The sequence below is a fragment of the Panicum hallii genome, chromosome 5 (assembly GCF_002211085.1).
Source record: "Panicum hallii strain FIL2 chromosome 5, PHallii_v3.1, whole genome shotgun sequence".
Taxonomy (NCBI): domain Eukaryota; kingdom Viridiplantae; phylum Streptophyta; class Magnoliopsida; order Poales; family Poaceae; genus Panicum; species Panicum hallii.
In genome coordinates, this window is record NC_038046.1 from 39,660,475 (window position 1) to 39,679,389 (window position 18,915).

General features: G+C 42.8%; 2 protein-coding genes across 11 annotated transcripts; one reads left to right on the top strand and one right to left on the bottom strand.

Annotated features, from left to right (window-relative positions):
* Positions 1-4,262: 4,262 nt before the first annotated feature.
* On the bottom strand, positions 4,263-10,717 carry LOC112895456 (tRNA-specific adenosine deaminase TAD3-like). 3 transcript variants are annotated; one of them, XM_025963406.1, is made up of 9 exons: positions 10,467-10,717; positions 9,702-9,778; positions 9,565-9,616; positions 8,952-9,022; positions 8,045-8,166; positions 7,712-7,794; positions 6,880-6,961; positions 4,713-5,368; positions 4,263-4,573 (listed from the first exon to the last, which is right to left on the bottom strand). In XM_025963406.1, the coding sequence occupies exons 2-9, from the start codon at positions 9,754-9,756 to the stop codon at positions 4,501-4,503; spliced, it is 1,194 nt and encodes a 397-aa protein (XP_025819191.1). In that variant the 5' UTR covers positions 9,757-9,778; positions 10,467-10,717; the 3' UTR covers positions 4,263-4,500. The 3 variants fall into 3 exon arrangements, with proteins under 3 accessions (XP_025819191.1, XP_025819190.1, XP_025819192.1); XM_025963405.1 differs by having other exon boundaries at positions 4,263-4,635; positions 10,467-10,716; XM_025963407.1 differs by having other exon boundaries at positions 4,263-4,635; positions 8,045-8,111; positions 9,565-9,778; positions 10,467-10,715.
* Positions 10,718-12,894: 2,177 nt separating this feature from the next.
* On the top strand, positions 12,895-15,795 carry LOC112894990 (NEDD8-specific protease 1-like). Of its 8 annotated transcripts, none has more exons than XR_003229115.1 (7): positions 13,743-13,775; positions 13,862-14,013; positions 14,168-14,187; positions 14,319-14,459; positions 14,590-14,652; positions 14,747-15,258; positions 15,362-15,795. XR_003229115.1 is itself a non-coding variant. In XM_025962849.1 (4 exons), exon 1 carries the CDS (start codon positions 13,005-13,007, stop codon positions 13,713-13,715), a length of 711 nt encoding a protein of 236 aa, XP_025818634.1. In that variant the 5' UTR covers positions 12,895-13,004; the 3' UTR covers positions 13,716-13,775; positions 13,862-13,962; positions 14,086-14,187; positions 14,319-14,550. The 8 variants fall into 8 exon arrangements, 1 of the variants encoding a protein (XP_025818634.1); XR_003229116.1 differs by lacking the exon at positions 13,743-13,775 and having other exon boundaries at positions 13,861-13,962; positions 14,086-14,187; positions 14,747-14,921; positions 15,181-15,258; XR_003229117.1 differs by lacking the exon at positions 13,743-13,775 and having other exon boundaries at positions 13,861-13,962; positions 14,086-14,187; positions 14,747-14,897; positions 15,181-15,258.
* The last annotated feature ends 3,120 nt before the right edge of the window (positions 15,796-18,915 follow it).

The window sequence follows — 18,915 nt, forward strand, 5'->3', positions numbered from 1 at the left end:
CTGAGTATTAGTATACTCAGTCTTGCTAGTTATATGTTTTTCAGGTAATACCTTTGAAGATCCTACTCTTCCCCTGTCTTGGCCCGATGCTCTTCCAGATGGTTGGTCCTTGGAATGGGATCCGTCCCCGGCCAACACTGATGATTTCGAGTGATGTCATGCTCGGGCTTAGCATGATATCCGTCTTGACGACACGCTGTAATTCATCGCATATATTTTTCCGCTGCCCAAAAATCATAACTTTAATAGTTTGTAATAATTTTACCAAATTTGGAACTTCGTATTACTTTTGGAAACTCTTGTAATGTAATTCCCTATGATGTAAAATGTGATGGTAACTGTATCTCTGGACTCACCTTCGTGTGAGGTAACCTTATTTGATCCTGTGTTCGGTGGTTTATCGGGACGTTACCCGACAGGCCAAGGGATTATACCGTTTGAAGCACGTTCGAGCCCTCCGGAGTGGACTCGCGTACTTGAGCCGGTATAATTCAGGTTGGTTCTTCCACAGGATTAAAGCAAGGAAGAGATATTGGTCAAGCTACAATTGGGGGAGAAGTAATTTAAGGCAAGACCAAGTCATCAAGAGGGAGTGATAGACTTAGGGGAGGTCAAGACTTGGTCAAAATTGGATGGTGATAAGCATCCAAATAAGTGTAAGCAGTTCAATTGGTCAATTTTTATAAATTTATGCTTGTTTTGATTGTGTTGTCATCAATCACAAAAAAAAGGAAATATAAGAAAAAATGGTACACCTAGGGCTGATCCGACGCTATCATTGTATTATGGTGAAAGCTGCTTTTGGGCAAAAGCATTTAAACCCTTTGATTGGCTTTTGACTTTTGCAAAAGTAAAAACAGGTTATAAAGTCCAACCAAACACACCTGAGTGTTAGAAGCTTGCTGCAGAAATTCTGTTGGTACCATAGCATTATCCGCTAGTACCAGAGGATATTCCGGTGCACCAAAAATGCAGTAAAAGGTTAATCCGGTGAACATAAAAATACATACAACGGCTGATCCGACGCTATCATTGGAGTCACTATCGGATGAATGTTCAGAGAGCATGTTTACATGAAGAAACCGAATATGAGCCATCGGATAATACTCATAAGGCACCGGATAATACTCACTAGCACAGGATAAGGCACCAAATTACTCACATGCACAAGATAAAACGAAGGATCTCCCGGTACTCACTGCACTTTAACTAACCATTGGAGTCTAGCATGGGATAAAGCACCGGATAATACTCACTAGCATAAAATAAAGCAGAGGATTACCCAGTGCTCACTGCACCTTTACTTAGTCGTTGGAGCAATAACTCTTTTTAGTTATTGGGCTATTTATACCCTCTATTCGGCCACGTGGAGTTGATAGAGTGGGCTAAGGTTCATTGGACTGCAAGAACACGTTCATGCCATGAAAGTGCTAAAGTGATCATATCCAAGGTGATTAGCACATGCTTAGAGAGTGATTAGGGTTAGATTAGGTCTAAAGTGAGTGAGAGTAAGGTGTTGCTGCCCTGTGCTTGGTGTGCCAACTCTTGGAGTCTTTGTGGCTAACCGACAAGTTATCGATCCTCCAACTTGATGTGGAGCGGCGACAACACCCGTGTACGGGGATGAGAAGACACCTTCCTTGGTGCAAAAGTTCTGTAGTAAAGAAACCACCAAGGTGATCGAATGAGAGGGAGTGGTGAGCCTTGCCTTAGCGACAAACTTCTCATCGGGCTTGACGAGAAACTTAGTGGAGAGCCCTAAGACCTTGACCGAAAGTGACTTGGTGATCGGGAGCATATCCTTGACGGACCTTCATTATGGATTAGATATAGCATTTGCCTACTAATATCACGGGATATATCACGTGCCGAGTTTGCATCTCATCCTACCCTCTCCTTTATATTTTCATATTTTATACTTGCAACTCGTGTGACTTTACTTTTCTAGAATAGATCTTGCTAGGAATGGCTCTAGATTAAAAAAAATCTTTGTGGGTGGGTGCAAGGATTAGTTGAATTATAGTTACACATCTAGATAGTATGATCTACTTTATAGTTATAGTTTGTGCGCAATAGTGGAAACCATATGTTAAGGTTTCTAATTCACCTCCTCTTTCTAAAACTTTTAGATTATATGAGTACCGATTCCTTTCAAGTATATAATAATTATATTGGTGCCTCATGATATTTATTGATGCATGGAGCACAAGGAATGGAGGGAGGGAGAGAGAGAGAGAGATTTTCGTTTTTGTTCTAATTAAAGGTATCCATAGGAAATATTTGTTAAGGATCAGGATCCATTAAAAAAAATTCTTCGGTCCAAAGAAGGCCTAAGAGAATAAATGGATCGGCGGCATGATCATATTGATAAAGTTTACATTATAAAACTTTGGCTATTCTATTTAATTACTTTTACTCTTTTTATACAGGAAAAAAGAAATAGTATGCAATATGCATTATTATGTAGTTAGGGTCGGAATGCATCTCATCTATAGTGGGCAAAATGTTACAGTATCTCATCAGATAGTACTATAAGAAAATATCATTCTTCTTCGCCAAAATAAAGAAATTAAATGATGGGAGAATTAGGTAAAATTAATGGAACTAGTACCGGTTATTTTATTTTTCTCCTGATCACTTCGGGTACGACCGTGACGGCTCCATGATGCGGTGGTTCGACAGCGTCAACTGGGTGCCTGAGATGGCCCTACTGCTTAACTAGCTGTGGCACTGTGGCAGTGATCGTCGATGTCGAGCACGCCGCCATACTGGCAGGGCCCGAGCAACAGCCACAGGCTTCTCCGTCATCTACTCCCCATCCAATGAGGGCTGAAGATTAACCCGTGCAAGGAGGGCTGCAAATTGGTTTGGGAGACGATGCAGTACCAAGCACTCAGCAGATGAACAACGTTTCTAGTCTGTGATGGTGGTGTGCTGTGTCAATGAGGATATGTTTCTTTGAAGGAAATGAGAGGATATGTTTGTTTGCAATTGTTTTTGTTTTTGTGAGGACTTACGAGGAAATTCCCTCTATGGCACTGAGTAAAAATCTGATTCCTCATTGACACTATAAAATTTTGTCTCCCTTATTTGGCACTGAGATTTAATTTTCATTACTTTCTTGACACTTCAGTTAGATCCGTTAGAGACTTCTATCAAATTCACTCAATATGTCAGATATTTGGTACATGGACCAAAATACCCCTGATATATGGCCTTTTCCTCCCAATCTGATTGGTTCTCATACACATACATGATTAGCTCATAGGAAAAATTATTTTTCTATAGAGAGGACACCGATCCTATAATATTAATTTTCGAGAATGCATGTTCGTGGTCAGTTCTGGAATGGGAGGATCCTTAATATCTATTTTATCCGAATGGGAGGATCATTAATCACTAGATAATATAAGGGGTAAAAATGTCTTTTAGGTGGGATATATCAGCCAAACAACGTGGGATGTATCAGCCAAACAACGAAAGTGTCAAGAAAGGAACCAAAAATATATCCCGGTGCCAAATAAGGAACATAAGTAAAAGGAATGAAAAATAAATTCCAATGTCAAAAAGGAGAGACAAAATTTTCTAGAGTTATATTGGGAACCAGAGTTTCATATGATGTTATATAGGGAATTTAAAGGCTTTGATGCCTTCTTGATGAGTGTTCAGCATACTTTTTTCGAATAAAGATGAAATTTTGGTTGCATTTTCATGTAGATGCGCAAGATTTGCATTGTTTGCAATGCTCAAAGGTAAGCCTAAAAGCTTTTTTTTATGTAAAGTGTCAGTGCTGATTGAATTTCCTACAGATACATACTTGCAGTTTATGTAGGGGAGAAACGAGCTTCTTGATATATTCTTCCGTTTATAGATTTAGAACTCCAATAGCGAAAATGGCTTGATTTAATAGTTGTATGCAGCAAACCAAATTTCTGAAACACTCCTATAATTCTGTGAACTTTAGACTGAACGGCTAGTTCAGGATCTGATACCTCAAAGAAGCAGTAGAGACTACGCAAATTGTGTACAGTAAAAGGAGTAGTAGCTTCGGCAGATGATACTTAGTGTCTTCTAAACACATAATAAATCGTTCTAAACTATGCTGCCTGATTGGCCATAGAAATGTCAACAATATTCATGAGTAATAAACAGGTGTAACAAAATCCAGGTCAATGCCAAATCTCCAAGACGATATGAAGTTTTTTTTAAAAAAAAAAAGAAAGACGATATGAAGTTACAGCATCCCAAAGTATTATAGAGAATGGGGAGAGAAAATCTAGTGATACAACAGAGGTAAAATTTTAATGATACAACATTGAACAGGACAAGTTGTAATGGAAGTAAGGCTAATCTGAAGCCCTCGTGCCAAACATGACATCCATGCTGCAAAACAAAGCTCATTGATCCTTTTTTCTAAGTATAAAATGGAACAGGAGGTTGGATCAGCATTCTCTCGAACAATTACTCAAACCATTCAAGTATGCCTCAGGTACCGAAATCCTAAATACGTTGTAGTGATGATTTAGACTTTTCTTCCCATGCAACATGTAGACTCCACCGAGTGCTCCAGTAACTGGATTCGGGAAAGCATAGAAGACACGTTTGAATCTATGATGTACAAGTGCCATTGCGCACCTTCAAACAAAGTAAAATGTAAGCAAGATGAACAAATAAGAGAAATTATGTGCAAGTTAGATGAAGATTGAACTTACATTGCGCATGGTTCCCAAACAAGGTAGATATCAAATCCTGTGGAGAGATATGGTCTAGTGGTTTCAGACAAGTCACTGGAGCATGATTTATTTATAGATTGCTCTTTATCCTGATATCCAAATTTGATCTTGTCAAAAAAAAAGTAGAGGAAACAGTATGTATCATTTCCAGTTTTATGCAACACTAAATAAGTAACTGTGATGAGAAATTTACAAAAACAAGCATCAATGCTCATTTTTGTGTCGGTCTTTAGCCTTTTTGCTGGTTCCTTATCAGAATAGTTCTCCCGATTGCAATTTGAATCTGGCTTGGTTATTGAAGTTGAAGGAAACATCATTCTATCCCTCTCAGCAGCATTTGCAATAGCAACCATGGCAGCATGTCTCAGCGGATGCCATGCAAAACAGCCTTCACTGGGCAATGGCTTCTGCCCCGTGGTCCATTGTTTAGTCCATCCCCAAGGATTTATACATGAGACTTCCATGTTCAAACGGCTGCATTTAGAAAGAAAGGATAATGGCAGTAACAAATTGCTATCATTATCAGTTGATTCATTCAAAGAGCAGGCATCATCTGCATGCTGGTGTGTCTGGTCTGTCGCCTTTGCAATTATTTGTGTACTTGATGGATCAACGATGATGACAGCATTGCCCATCTGGTACATGCCAAAAACCCAAGTGGAAGTTAGGGAACAATATTTGATTAACAGCAATCATCCAGTAAGATAGAACAAAATCATGTAAGTGACAAAGTTTGCCTGATTAACAGGAAAAATCACACTCTAGGAGCTAATTTCTTGAGAAGCCAGCTCAAAGAGAAACCTGAGTTGGCCTCTTCATATTCTACATTCAACAGATGAGCTACACTCCAAAGGACGCACTAGCAAGACTCGATGATCGATGATATTTTATTTAGTGCTGCTGGAGGATCCAAGATTAACCAGCTTAGATTTATTTGATTTTGGCAGTGTAAACCAGGGAAGCCCTAAAGGTGGCTTCAATAACACCATAGCTTGCCTGTGTAGTGTAGTAGCTTCAAGCTAACTCAGAAGATGAGATCAGGACTCTATTTTCTCGAACACGCAGGAGAGCTGCGCATCAATATATTAAGAAAGACAGGGGTAGAGACCCTGAGTGATACAGTTAGGGCCTGTATCACGCCCTTACATAGAATGCCTGAAGACTATTACAAACGAAAAAGAAAGGGTGGGACCTGACCGGAAAGCAACCTAGGCCCTAGACCACCTGAGAACCCCTGGCGAGGAGGTGTGACACTCCTCGAGCCCCGGCTAAAGACCACTGGCGTGGAGATCAGGACTCTAGTAGCCCATCCAAACGACATCAAGAACAAAGCTCAGAAGTCGGAACCAATTTGTGTTATGGACTGGCCTATTATCTTAAAATATGTGTATATCTTGACCCCTCTTGGATACATTTTGAACTTGATTTGGAGCTTTCTTACATTTCTAAACATAATCAGCCTTCTCAAACCATACCCGCCTTCACCCAGAACCACTACTGTCAGTCATGGAACCTGTATTTGCAAGCTTAGCCATCTTAATTCTCGACTAGCCTGACCACCTCTCCTCACCTTCTCGCTGCTGTCATCCCATTATCTTTCGCCTTCTATCCATCGCCATTGGTATCAAATCTGTCATCACCAGCCTCGAATCCCAATCAGTTGTTACTAGCATCAAGTCTATCACTTGAGTGCAAATCCACCGTTTGTCTTCTAAACTACACAGACAGCCCCAGCCCATTGCCACTACTCCGACCCAACAGCAGGATGTTGGTTTGGTGGTTTTGACAGATTTAGTTGCAACCCAAGTTTTTTTTCCCCCTTAATGAAGTTGGCTTCCTGCTGCTGGATCTGGTCTTCAAGTGGGGCAGGTAGTGTGCAGCTCCAAGTGATCTGCCCTGCTTATTTCATGTGGTTCAGTGGTGTCTATATGAAGCCATGGTCTTGTTGCCAAGAGGTGTTGGATGTGGTTGTTACCCAAGTAAAAGAAGACAATAAAAAATTTTCTGAAAAATCTATGGCTTGCCTAAATAGTTATTTATATAACAACGCCGAATAGAATCCTAATAACGGATACACTTGAAAATAATGGGAGCACAATAGAATAATATTAGCTTCAAAGAAGTACCATAAATCAACAGCACTCACCTTTGATAGTTGAATAGCAATCTTCATGCAATTAAATATTGATGGTAGTTCCTCCTCCCGGAACCCACGGACAATACCAAGGCTGTAAATTAACATACAAGTCCTTCAGAAAGGAAGAAATTGCATGAAGACTACTCAGTAAAGCTGCAGTATCAGAACCCTTTCTGCTGTAAACTGTATCTACAGAAAACAGAACTAGACGGACAATTATATCTGTCAATGGATGCAAATGTTTGTTATTGTAACCCCTTCTTTCAAATAATTACTTCAAGAAAACATATGAATAATCTTTTGTAAATCATGAGCCATAACTTAAAGTTAACCACAACCCTATCCATACAAGCTTTCACTGAAAATTTCTACACCCTAAAGCAATTGCAGCAACAAGGCCAACTAGAGAAAAAAGCTGCAATTGCAGATGCAGCTACCCAAATAGACTAAAGTGGCGGCCCGACAACAGTAGTGGAGTAGAGTACTGTCAGTTCAAGGGCAGTGACATAGCCTTGGAGTCTAGAGTTCCACTTCCAGCATCAGTTGAAGCAACTTTGATGGCAACCTTGCTGGGTTGTGGAGAACTTCGGGAGAAGTATTTTGATGGTGCTTGGAACTTTGAAGCAATTGCTTCATTCTAAGATTCAGCCACAGCATTATTTTTCTCTAACTTTATCGATGCATTTCCGAAAAAACAGGGGTTAGAACAAGTCATTTGTCCTAGCAAGTATTGCACGTTTGAGCAAAGAAGCTATAAAGTACTTTTGGGAACCAGCATTATATATACTAGAGAATACCACCAAGAAAATGCATAATGTCACATGTAGGAGTTAGGGCATACTCATGTGCAGGATGGTAAGAAGTTGGCCAAAGTTTGCACTGTTCTTCCCATTCCTCTTTTGATGTAGCAGAACACATGGAAACCTGTTAAAGACTTGTACAAATAGTAAATGACAATATATGACAAGGACACAGGTAAGTCTAGCTAAACAAGCGCAGGTTCTGACAAAGGGTCCAATTGTTAATGCATCTAGAGCGATTTGAGATATGAGGATGATCATAAGCCTTCAGGTATGGACCTAGAACTATCATGCCAGAATTACGTGGCTAGACTTTCCAATGCCCAATAAAACCATAAAAATGAAAGTTTACCCAAGGATGAAGCAATACTTGCTTTTGCAGTGAAAGGATTCAACTGATATGTATCCACTATCTTTTGTACATCTACCGGGAGCTGTTTGCTACAAGTTTCAGACCCAGTAGAAAGGCATAAGATTATTGATAACTCAGATTTTCCTGCCAACATAATACAACGCATAATCAGATAAAATAAAATTATTAGTTATATGATTGGCCAACCTTAAAAAAAATACGAGCTGCTCAAGTTTAGCTCCACATTGTGGTGTGTGGTTCTTCTTTTACTAGTTTAAAATCAAGGGTTCTGACATAATTACTTGTTACGAGGTAGACCCAACATAAAATTGCGAGGTTTTCGGATTTGTTTCCAAATAGTCAAGATTCTTATCTTTACTCTTTAAGAATCCTCAGTAATAGGAATATCAGCGCGAAAGGGAACCTTTGCATAAAATGAGAAAATAATAACTATGGCACATACAAGATGAAAGGAGGAGGTATCCTGCGTGTTAGATATGTATATGTGCTGTGTGCGTGATAGGCGGCGTGTATCATGCCAGGTCCATGGTCGGCTCCCTGCCGAGCCTAGTTGGTTAGGATAGGCAGGTAATCCCCTGATTGATTATGATTCTATAAACCTCTCTCAGGGCTGCCTATATATATGTACATGTATTGTATACCCTAATCAATCTCACCCAATCACAATTGCTCTCACTGCGTTCAAATGATCCAAAAGGAAAAGCCTACTGATGATTATGCAAAAGTAACTTTTGATACAGTAAAAGGTTGTGCTTGACTAGAATATTCAAATATCCTTCTGTATTCAACATTTGGCATGACTCTTAGAACATGTTTTTTCAGAAAGCTAATGGCATGTCTTCCATGCAAAGTTTGATCAGGAGGAGGCATACAGGAAATCAAGATTTAGATGAATTTGCATATTCTACCGCATTCAGTACGTCGACGGACCCGCTTTACATGCCTCAGATTCTCCAAAGGGCATGATTGGCTCAACTGCCTGCAACCAGTCACACCATTAAAATATTGCTTGGAATGCCTCATACTAATTGGTCAGTTTAGAGTCAAACAGAGCAAGCAGGAATGTGCCACAACTTGCAAAGAAAGATGTAGCATAGTCACATCACAAAAAATGCAACAAATAAAAGGGAAGACCAAAATGTCAACTATATACAGCAGCCTTATTTAGATAATAAAAATGGATCATAAAATTGTGAAACTAAATGTTGATTTCGTATTGAAGAGGGAACTAAATATAAACACAGGGGTTCACATATCACATCATGTGGATGCAACATGACAGAAATTAAATGGGAAGATGAAATACAACAAGTAATTCGCATTCAATATAGTTGAAATTCGAAATGAAACATTGGTTCATTTCCAGGACACCATCTCTCAATTCAAAGGACAGGCCTCCATCTGTTTTTCAACTGGATTTGTCAAGAAAATAAGAAACACTGCCACGAAACTGTCCCAAATTCACGACCAAACCAAAAGTTTGAGCCAGGACCAAAAGAACAGGGATAGAAAGTTATTTACCTAATAACAGTGTTGGCAAGCTTGGGTTCAATCTTGGCAGCCACCACATCAACTGGCAAGGAAGAAACAAGAAAGACGAAATAGAAATAGCAAGAAAATATTAAAAACAAGGCATCTAGAGCAATTAAAGGGAATACATGTAGCCTGGAAGGTAGTCGGGTTGCCAGGGACCTCAGTGAGTTCCCACTCCATGATGACCAATTCTTAAATAAAACTGAAATCCAGAAATGGGCAGAATTTTAAGGCAAGGAAAACAATTGTAAACAGGAGAAGGAGAAATGAAATCTTGAACAGCTGGGTAAAAATAAGGGGAAACGCAATCTTGAACAGATGGGTGAAAATAGGGTCGTCCAACCCCTTTGGATGAGCACCAAAATGAGGTTGTATTTTGAGAGTTGACAATAAACTGATGTTCCCACCAACCCAAAGGGATTGGGTCATCTAATCCATTCCTATTGAAACAAGCCTGGGAAGCAACCGGTTCCCTGGCATTCGCTGCTCGCAAGTCGCAATGAAGTTGTCAAACCACTTGATTAAACACAGGGGCTAGCCCAGGATTGTACGGCCAATACTAAGGGCAAAAAACTACTGATACCGGCTCACATTCATGAAATAGCAAAATTAAGGTGAAATGCACAATCGACACCATACTTGAACTCTTAAGTTTAAGATTAGTTGTGCAACATAACTAGATTAATTATCCTAAAAAACATATACTAGATTAATTGACTAAAACAAAAGGCAGTGACTTTAACTAAGATTTAGGTCAGTCGAGGCTATCTAAATCAATGTAATTAGCAGTACAAGTAATTTGAGGCTGAGTATTGCTGTGCTGACTGCTTGCAACTAAAGCGGAGAGCTGACTGCTTGCAAGCAAATAGCGATAAAGTATTCCTAGGTACCTGACAAGATGCTAACGTTGCCTCCGCTGCCTGCTGGCTCGCAATTCCACGGAGGACGGCGCAAGGCCGAGGCCCGAGGGGGAGCAAATGCGGAGCGGTGAGGGAGCAAGCCGCCGAGGGACCAGGGAGGCAGGGGCGTCGGGCGTAGGAGCGGTGCTGGGAGTGGGAGGTGCAAAGGCCGGCGCGGCGGCTGCCCTAGGGCGGCGAATGCGGTGCGCCTCCGGCTCTCCGATACGGTTTCACAGGTGAAGAGAAAACTGTTTTATCCTGAGTTTATTTTTACACGCCGTACTGCATTTGATCCAAGAGTTTCATTTTCATATTTCTTTACTTCAGAAAAAAACGATTCGTGTAACGAATACAGTGTCGATATTACGTAATGTAAAAAAATATTCGATTAAAACTCTATAACAATTAAAACCCACCGAAATATATTTGTCAAACGGTACAATATATACTAGTTATGTAACTACAACCTCGGGACAAGTATTAATGATTAAGAAATTAATTTCACCATCCATGATAGAGATTTTATTTTCCAAATACTAAAAGATTAAAGTGCTAAATTTAATATTAGTCTATCTAAACACGATAAAAATTAGCCATACCCCTCACAGTGACCCAGCGGATAGCTTCGGGACTAAGCCACTTGCTGCATACCGATGAAAACTCAATATTCTAAAATGATTCCGATAAAAATGAAATTTTTCTCACCGCGCGCGATTGCTTACCCGCTCACACGTACCCACATTCATCTTTCCGCAACTCCTCGATGACTCAGAGCATCTCCAGCAATAGTTCCTACTTTTTTAAGTAGGGACTTCTCCTATTTTTTAGACTATGATTTTTACACTTAACTCCAGCATGAGTCTCTACATTTTCAGCCCTACTGTCCTGTGAAAGGTAGGATGCACCCATCAGCCGTATTTTTTACCTTTCCTTTTTTCTCCCGAAGCATTCCCATCCCCCGATGCATTTCTCTCACCTCTCTCCTCCCTGAAGCATCTCTCTCAGCTCTCTCCATGAGCATCCGTCTCTCGCGTCCTTCCCCCAGCCCTCCTCACCTCGACGCATCTCTATCTCTTCTTTCTCCCTCTTCCCCGACACATCTCTCCCATGGCCGATGGCTCTATGGCTGAGCTTGGGCGGCGCTTTGGAGAGGCCCGGTTCTATGGTCAAGATGGGGCGACGAGTAGATCTGCATAGCTCTATTCTCAAGATCGGACAGCGCTCGGGGTAGACCTGCGGGGTTCCATGGCCCGGTTCGAGCAAGGCTCACGAAGGATCGTGGTACTCCATGGCCGAGCTCGACGGGACTCCATGGTTGAGCTCTAGCGAGGCTCCACGCACGAACGCACTAAGTAGGGGCTTTCCTTCCCACCTATGGGGGAAGGACCGAGAGACAAAATCTGAGGTCCTTCCTACTCTAGGGAGCCAAATAAAGACCCTGCTGAAGTGAATTTTTTTACCCTCAGTCCCTACTTTAAAAATAGGATTAAGAGCCCCTTTGGCAGGGCTTCTCGAGTGGCTCCAAAACCGGCTTCTGAAGGAGCCCTCCCAAATGATGTTTTTTCAACAGCTCCAACCTTGGAGCCCCTGAAATCCCGCTCACTGGAGCGGATTGGGCGAGACGGAGTCAGAAATTATAGCTCCGTCCGGCTCCCGCGGCTCCTCTATGCCCTTTGCCAGCCATGCCCCGAGTGGGGCCATCGCGGCGTGGCCCGCGGGAAGGAGGTGGCCGGCCGACGGTGGTCGTAGAGGTGCGGCCTGCGGGCCGGGAAGGAGGTGGCCGGCGGCGGCCGCGAGCAGGGGCTGGCCGCGGGGAGGAGGGGCCGGGGCGGCATGCGCTGGGGAGCGAGCCCGAGGCGGCCGGCAGCGTAGAGAGGGGCGGTGTAGGGTAGATGTGAGGAGGAGGAGACGGATAGATGGGGAAGCTCTGGATAAGGAAGAAAAGGGGAAGGTGAAATAAAGAGAGGAGAAAAATAGGAAGAATATAGAGAAACGAAAATGAAAAATAAAAAAGATAGAGGTATTATAGATATTTCATTATTTTTATCTATGTTACACAGGTAGAAGAAGCCGTTTTTTCTAAATATTTTGCTAAACGGCTCCGCCAGGTAGGTTGAAACCGGGGTCGGAGCCCCAACTGTAGCAAATGGGACCTAATTAGGATCCCAGTTGTTCTCAATCCCATCTCTTTCCTTTTGCGCGCCATCTTTTCCCTCCCCATTCCGCACCGCCGCTCCTGCCTAGCCCAGCGAGGCGGTGACAGATGCAGGCATGCAGCGGCGGCAACAGCCCGCCTCGATGCTTCCTTCCATCCACGGCGTGGAGTCTTGGGTGGCCGCCGCCGCTGCCGCGCGGTGCCCGCAGTCGATCGCGCTCTCCGCGGAGGAGCTCCAAGCGCGGGGTCGCGGGGTGGCGCCCGAGCACACTGGCTCCCTCTCCCGCACCCACGCCCCGCGGGCGGCACCCGTCCTCCCCCTCCCGCACCCCCGTCGGCCTCCTGCGCAGTACCGGCGCACGGCGGTTCTGGCGATGGAGGCGGACGTCGGGCGCGTGGAGGCAGCCGCGGGGTGCCAAATCCCGTCGATAAGGTCCGCGCGGCCGCTCTCCTTCCCTGCCACGCGCCTCCCCTTCTCATCCATTCTCACCGCCGGCCCATGTGCCTGGGAACCCGACGAGCTTCCAACAACTTGGATCGGGTCGCGTCATTTCATCGAGAGAAGCGCAGCGCGCAAGCAATCCTTCGTTTCGGCGATGGGCATGGGCTCCCGCCCCACCTCCACCTCGACCGGCGGCGAGAAGAAGGGGGAGGAGCGGGTGCTGAGCCACGGCGACGTCGTGCTCATCCGCTCCGACCTCGTCATCCTCCGCGGGCCCCGCTTCATCAACGACCGCATCTTCGCCTTCTACTTCGCCCACCTCTCTGCCGGCCTCGGCGACGACCAGCTCCTGCTCTCGCCCTCCATCCCCTACCTTCTCTCCAACCTCCTCGACGCCTCCGTCCCCGAGGGCGGTTCCCACTGGACCCTCCTCATCCTCGACAACACCAACAGCCCATCCGGCCCCCGCTTCGTCCACCACGACAGCATCCGCGGCGTGCCCAACCTCCCCATCGCTAGCCGCCTCGCCGACGCGCTCCGCCCCCTGCTTCTCCAGAACGATTCGAGGAGGAGGGGCGCTGTGTTCACCTTCTGCTCTTTATCTTTGAAATTCCTCCCCTTAATTTTGCAGGCATTTAACTGACCGAGAGGTAGCACTGATGGCTCTCATGGCTTATTTTATTTATCATATATGCTGGCAGAGGTAAGATTATCCAATTAATACCACTAGCGCTGCAATAATTTCTTCCACGATTTATCTGAAGATGATGTATGCATCCCACTTGACAGTTGCTAGACCTGAGTGGGATTTTGACCGTGTTCTTTTGCGGCATTGTCATGTCCCATTATGCAAGGCACAATGTGACAGCGAACTCAAGAATCACGACATAGTGAGATTACACTGTTTCCAAATTTATCAGAAATTGGTATCATTATTTGAGGTTAGTGTTTCCAGTTTCTAGGAAAGCTTAAGTTGTTATGTAATATTTGTTGGGTGATGGCTGGCAATGCAGGCATATATTTGCACCATTATCATTCATCACTGAGACATTCATCTTTCTTTATGTTGGTATGGATGCCCTTGACATTGATAAGTGGAAGACATCAAAGGCAAGGTGAGCAACACAGATCACATGTCTCTGGCATTTCCCTATCTTCTGCTGTCCTGAAGTAGCTTCTATTTATTATTTCGTATTAAGTTATCTAAAATCATGTCTCAGTGATATGGTTTTGTAATTTTTTTTAGTTTTAAGACATCCATCAGTATCTTTGGTATCATCATCCTGCTTGTGTTACTTGGACGAGCTGCATTTGTTTTCCCTATATCCATTTTGTCAATAACATGAGTGGAAGTTCTGAGAGAATGCAAATCACGTTCAAGCACCAGGTAGCTTCTACACCAACAATTTTAAATTTTTAATTCCTTCAGTAGTTTTAGACTGAAATGCATATATCAACATTCTCTATTAGACCATCAATCGAATGACACTTGAAATTCTTTACTAATCATGTCAAAGGTTGTCATTTGGTGGGCTGGGCTCATGAGAGGCGCTGTTTCGATTGCACTAGCATATAATCAGGTGCCACTTTTCTTCGGTGTAATTACATCATGTGTAAGTCCTTTGAATGATTGCACTAGCATGTGTGAGCATCAACATGTCCCCTTGGTTTCAGGTATTTGGCTTGCTGACTAGGCCTCTCATAAGTGCCATGCTCCCGCGTCACTCGAGGGCGCCGTCCAGAGGCCATAGCACCGGCAGTAACTCCCCAAAGGATGACTTCACCCTGCCATTTTTCTCAACTAATGAGGATGCATCTGGCAGCGGTATCGCCTTGGAGCAAGCCATGAGTAAATTCTAGGAGCCGTCATGAACAGATCGTCCCATTTTGATGATTTAAGGATCTGCTATGGCTTGTTAGAAATTCATGCAGCCTGACAACTTCTAAATCATTTTCCTTGGTGATCCAATTGTTACCTGAATGTTATATGTAAATTACTATAAATTCTAGGAGCCGTCATGAACAGATCGTCCCATTTTGATGATTTAAGCATCTGCTATGGCTTGTTAGAAATTCATGCAACCTGACAACTTCTAAATGGTTGACAGATTGATAAAAGAGGCTCCAGAATCTGCAGAAGTAGGTGGTGGTGCAGAATCTGAAGGAGGCAGCGGGTTTTCCTCCAGGTAAACTGCCTTCCTGTATCAGTTTGGTGATTATTAGAAGCAATCATTCGTTCCATCTCAATCAGTTAATAACTCACCTATTTAAATAATCCTTCTTGATTAGTACTGTTTAGAAGGATCCACAAAATATGGACACAGGAACGCATGTATTACAGAATGGTGGAGAAGGTCTTGGAAGAAATTACAGAAGCGTCATAGGAAGGGCTTCAACTCCCTATGCATTCTCGGAGCTTGGATTCTATGGAAACACAGGAATGCATGTGCCTTCGATGGGAGGGCCCCAAATCTGCAGCGGGTACTCCAGGATTTCAAGGATGAATCCCTGCTTTGGAGGTTCGCTGGGGCTAAGGAACTTGCTGCCCTGAACCTGGGAAGGTTGGTTGAGCAAGTTTAAGATGTTAGGTGATGTGTGGTCAGGGCCTAGGTTCATCCTTTTGTAATAGTTCTACCAGGTTTTTGCAACCCTCACTCTGGTCCAAGGTGAGCTGCTGTCTATTGTAATTGGACAACCCCTTTTTTCCTCTTAATACAAAGATACGCGGATCTCCTGCGTGTTTGAGAAAAAAAATATGGACACGGTTAGCAGTGCCCTGAAAGCTCAGTTTGAGCCCATCAAATTTTCTTAGCTTCACTATATGGACCTGAAATGAGAGCACAATGGTCTTTGGTGATTGAATCTCCACTCAATTTGACCCATGGTATTTGTTGTTATCTGATTGGCACATTGTTTCGTTTGTATCCCTTGTGCTCTATAAATTGATAAACTTGTTCTTGATTTGTAGTAAAACGACTAACGAGAACTACGTTACAATTGGTCATATTCGTCCTGCTACGTTTCAAATTCATCCCGTCGGTGGGGGAGGAAGCGGAGCAGCAAAGGTGGTGGCCAAGCGGAGGCGATGAGTTTGTACCGGTGAATGCGAGCGGAGGCGGCCTGCCATTGTTGGAGGATCTGGCCTTCGCCCCTCGATGTCGACCAGATCGAATGCCCTGTGCCGCGGCTCCGTCCTCATCGTGGCTGTGACTCGAGGTGCGTGCATTCTGCGCTGTTGAAGCAATGGCTTAGGATTCTGCTTAGTCAGATAAGGGTGTCCTTATCCACTTGCGGCATGTTTGTGCTAGTTAGGATTATGCCGAGCAAATTGTTATTGTCTGTGAGGATTGATGTTATTTTTCAATTATTTGCACTTGTTTGCATCAATGTTTGCGGTGCAGGGGTTGACATGTTTGGGAAACAGTCTCTCAAGATTGAAGACCTGTAGTGTTAACTGTCGAGTCCGCTAATTGTTTCAGTGATTCAGAAAAGTCTAGCATAGAGTCCAGGAGATTAGTAGGAGGCCATTTTAGCCATGTTTAGACGGCAGGCCGTTATCAGTTGTTACTTTTGGCAATCTATATGCTTGAATAAATAAAAAAATTGTAACGTTACATGTGATGCTTTTTGACAGATTCATATAAAAAATATCACTACAGCTCATTATATTGAAATTTTAATTATTGTCATATCAACCTATCGCACGCGAGGGCCACCTCGCATTGTTTTGTTATGCCCTTATGCAGTTCCATCAAAAGATAAATAAATGTAGGAGCTTTCTTCTTCTTTATATACTTTGAATTACAGAAGAATTACCAGATCTTACGGTTTCAAATAAGATTAGCATATGTTGCAGTTTCATATAAGAATTAGCATATTGTAAACAATTTCTGTTCCAAATCATGTGAATATACGCTATGCAATAACTGGTGTTTTATTCTGCCTATGTACTAACTGAACTTAATGGTAATGGCTCACAACACTGCAGAAAATTTGGAACTGGAGAATGCAAGTTGATGCAGTTTTTGCTCTAAATGGTGCTTTGGCTCTTGGTCGCCTGTGCGGTGGCGAGCGAATCAGCCTGCACTGCACTGGAGGGAAATTCTTTTGTGCCACCTTTCTTCTACGACTAACGGCTTCAGCTCTTTCACCAACTATTGGCTCTCGACCTCCCGTTAACAATATTTCCAGTCCGTCCATAAACAATATTTTTAGTTTTTTCTTAATTCTAAGTAAAAACCATTATATGATGTCCATCGTCAAGAAATGTATAGATAATATGTCACAGCATGCTTTTTGATGTCACGACTGTTATGTAGTATTGCAACTCAAATAATTATGGCTTGTTTCCCTATATTTTGCTTGGCAAGGAAATTTTTTCTGCAACTCTTTGCACAAAGAATTCAAATGCTCTGTTTTTAGTTATTGAACAGTTTCAATGCATGCCATGCTAATTGTTGACTACTGTCAAAAATTGCTGTTTATGAAGTATTTAGAAAATACAACTTTGTGGGGGTACATTTTTTCTATAGAATATAAATTTTTATTTGTATGTTTTTGAAAGTACGTGCGTGTCTCATGGAGCCGAGGTCCGAGTACCAAGCGCTGCAGCGCTAAAGTATGAGCCCCATGGACTAGCCATTGCTTCTACACGAGGCTCGTACCAATAGGCTAAGCTTTAGCTATATCTGAAAGAGGTGTTTAAATTTTAACTAGAAGAAGTGAGCTAATGGGCACTAATGGAATTTTTTCTTCCTATATTAAATTTAGCTATGGATCTAAATAGACATGTGCTAAACTTTAGCAAGTGCCAAACTTTAGCTCTAGACGTCCAAACGGGACCATAGTTGCATACATGTGCTCACACATATTAACTTGTATCATGGCTAATTCATCAACCCATTGCCTCACTTTTATCATGGCTAATACATCCTTGTTTTCTTCCACAATTCTCATCAATTTATTAGTCATCCACTCGTCCGATCCATATCCATTGCTCTCTCCATTTTTAGATCTTACCAATGTCTCCACATCTAGCCTCTCCACAAACCTACAAGCGCTAGATAGATCGCGATGGTGCGGTGCCCTTGCCTGAGCACGGAGCCCCAACGAGTCAAGGTGGAAGGTGTGGGCACTATAGAGCCGAGCCTTGATGTGTGAAGGTGTAGGCCGGCTAGGTACTGGAGAGCCGAGAAAGGAAAACCGGTGATGCCAGCTGTCGTGCAGAGCAGGAATTCAAGAGCGGGGACCTTTTATGGTGGCGATGAATGTGTTGTTGCTATATTTCAAAAAAAAAAAGATGGATGTGTTGTTGTTGAGCGGTTGCGAGTTAGGTTGTGGAAACAGTTGGACCTAGATACCTATGCCTTCAAAGGATTTACGTGGATGTAACATCTCATCTAAAAACTGCTTCCGACCTAGCTCCTCCCGCGAAAGGGCAAGTATACGCATTTCTTACAATTTCATCGTTGCTTCGTGGCTATGTTTGAAATAATAATAACGATGATAAGTTGGACCCCACCCCTGTACTTCCAAGATGATACCGAACCACTACACCATAATCACAAGTGGACTATATGGACCAACTACTACTATGAAATGTTAGATTGGGTATTATAGTGAAGTTGTTGAGTATAATATTTCTTGCTGTAAAATACTGGGAAGATATAGTATTTCTCGAAAACGATCTAAAGCTAAAATTGCTTACTTTTTACCACTATCAATTTTTAAATAATCATTTTTATTTTCATTTAGACCTAAAAATTAATAAAAATCTTTAAAATGAGTTATGCGACAGTGTAGCCTATGCGGCGGCTGCGGCTATACTACTGGTGGGCTATGGA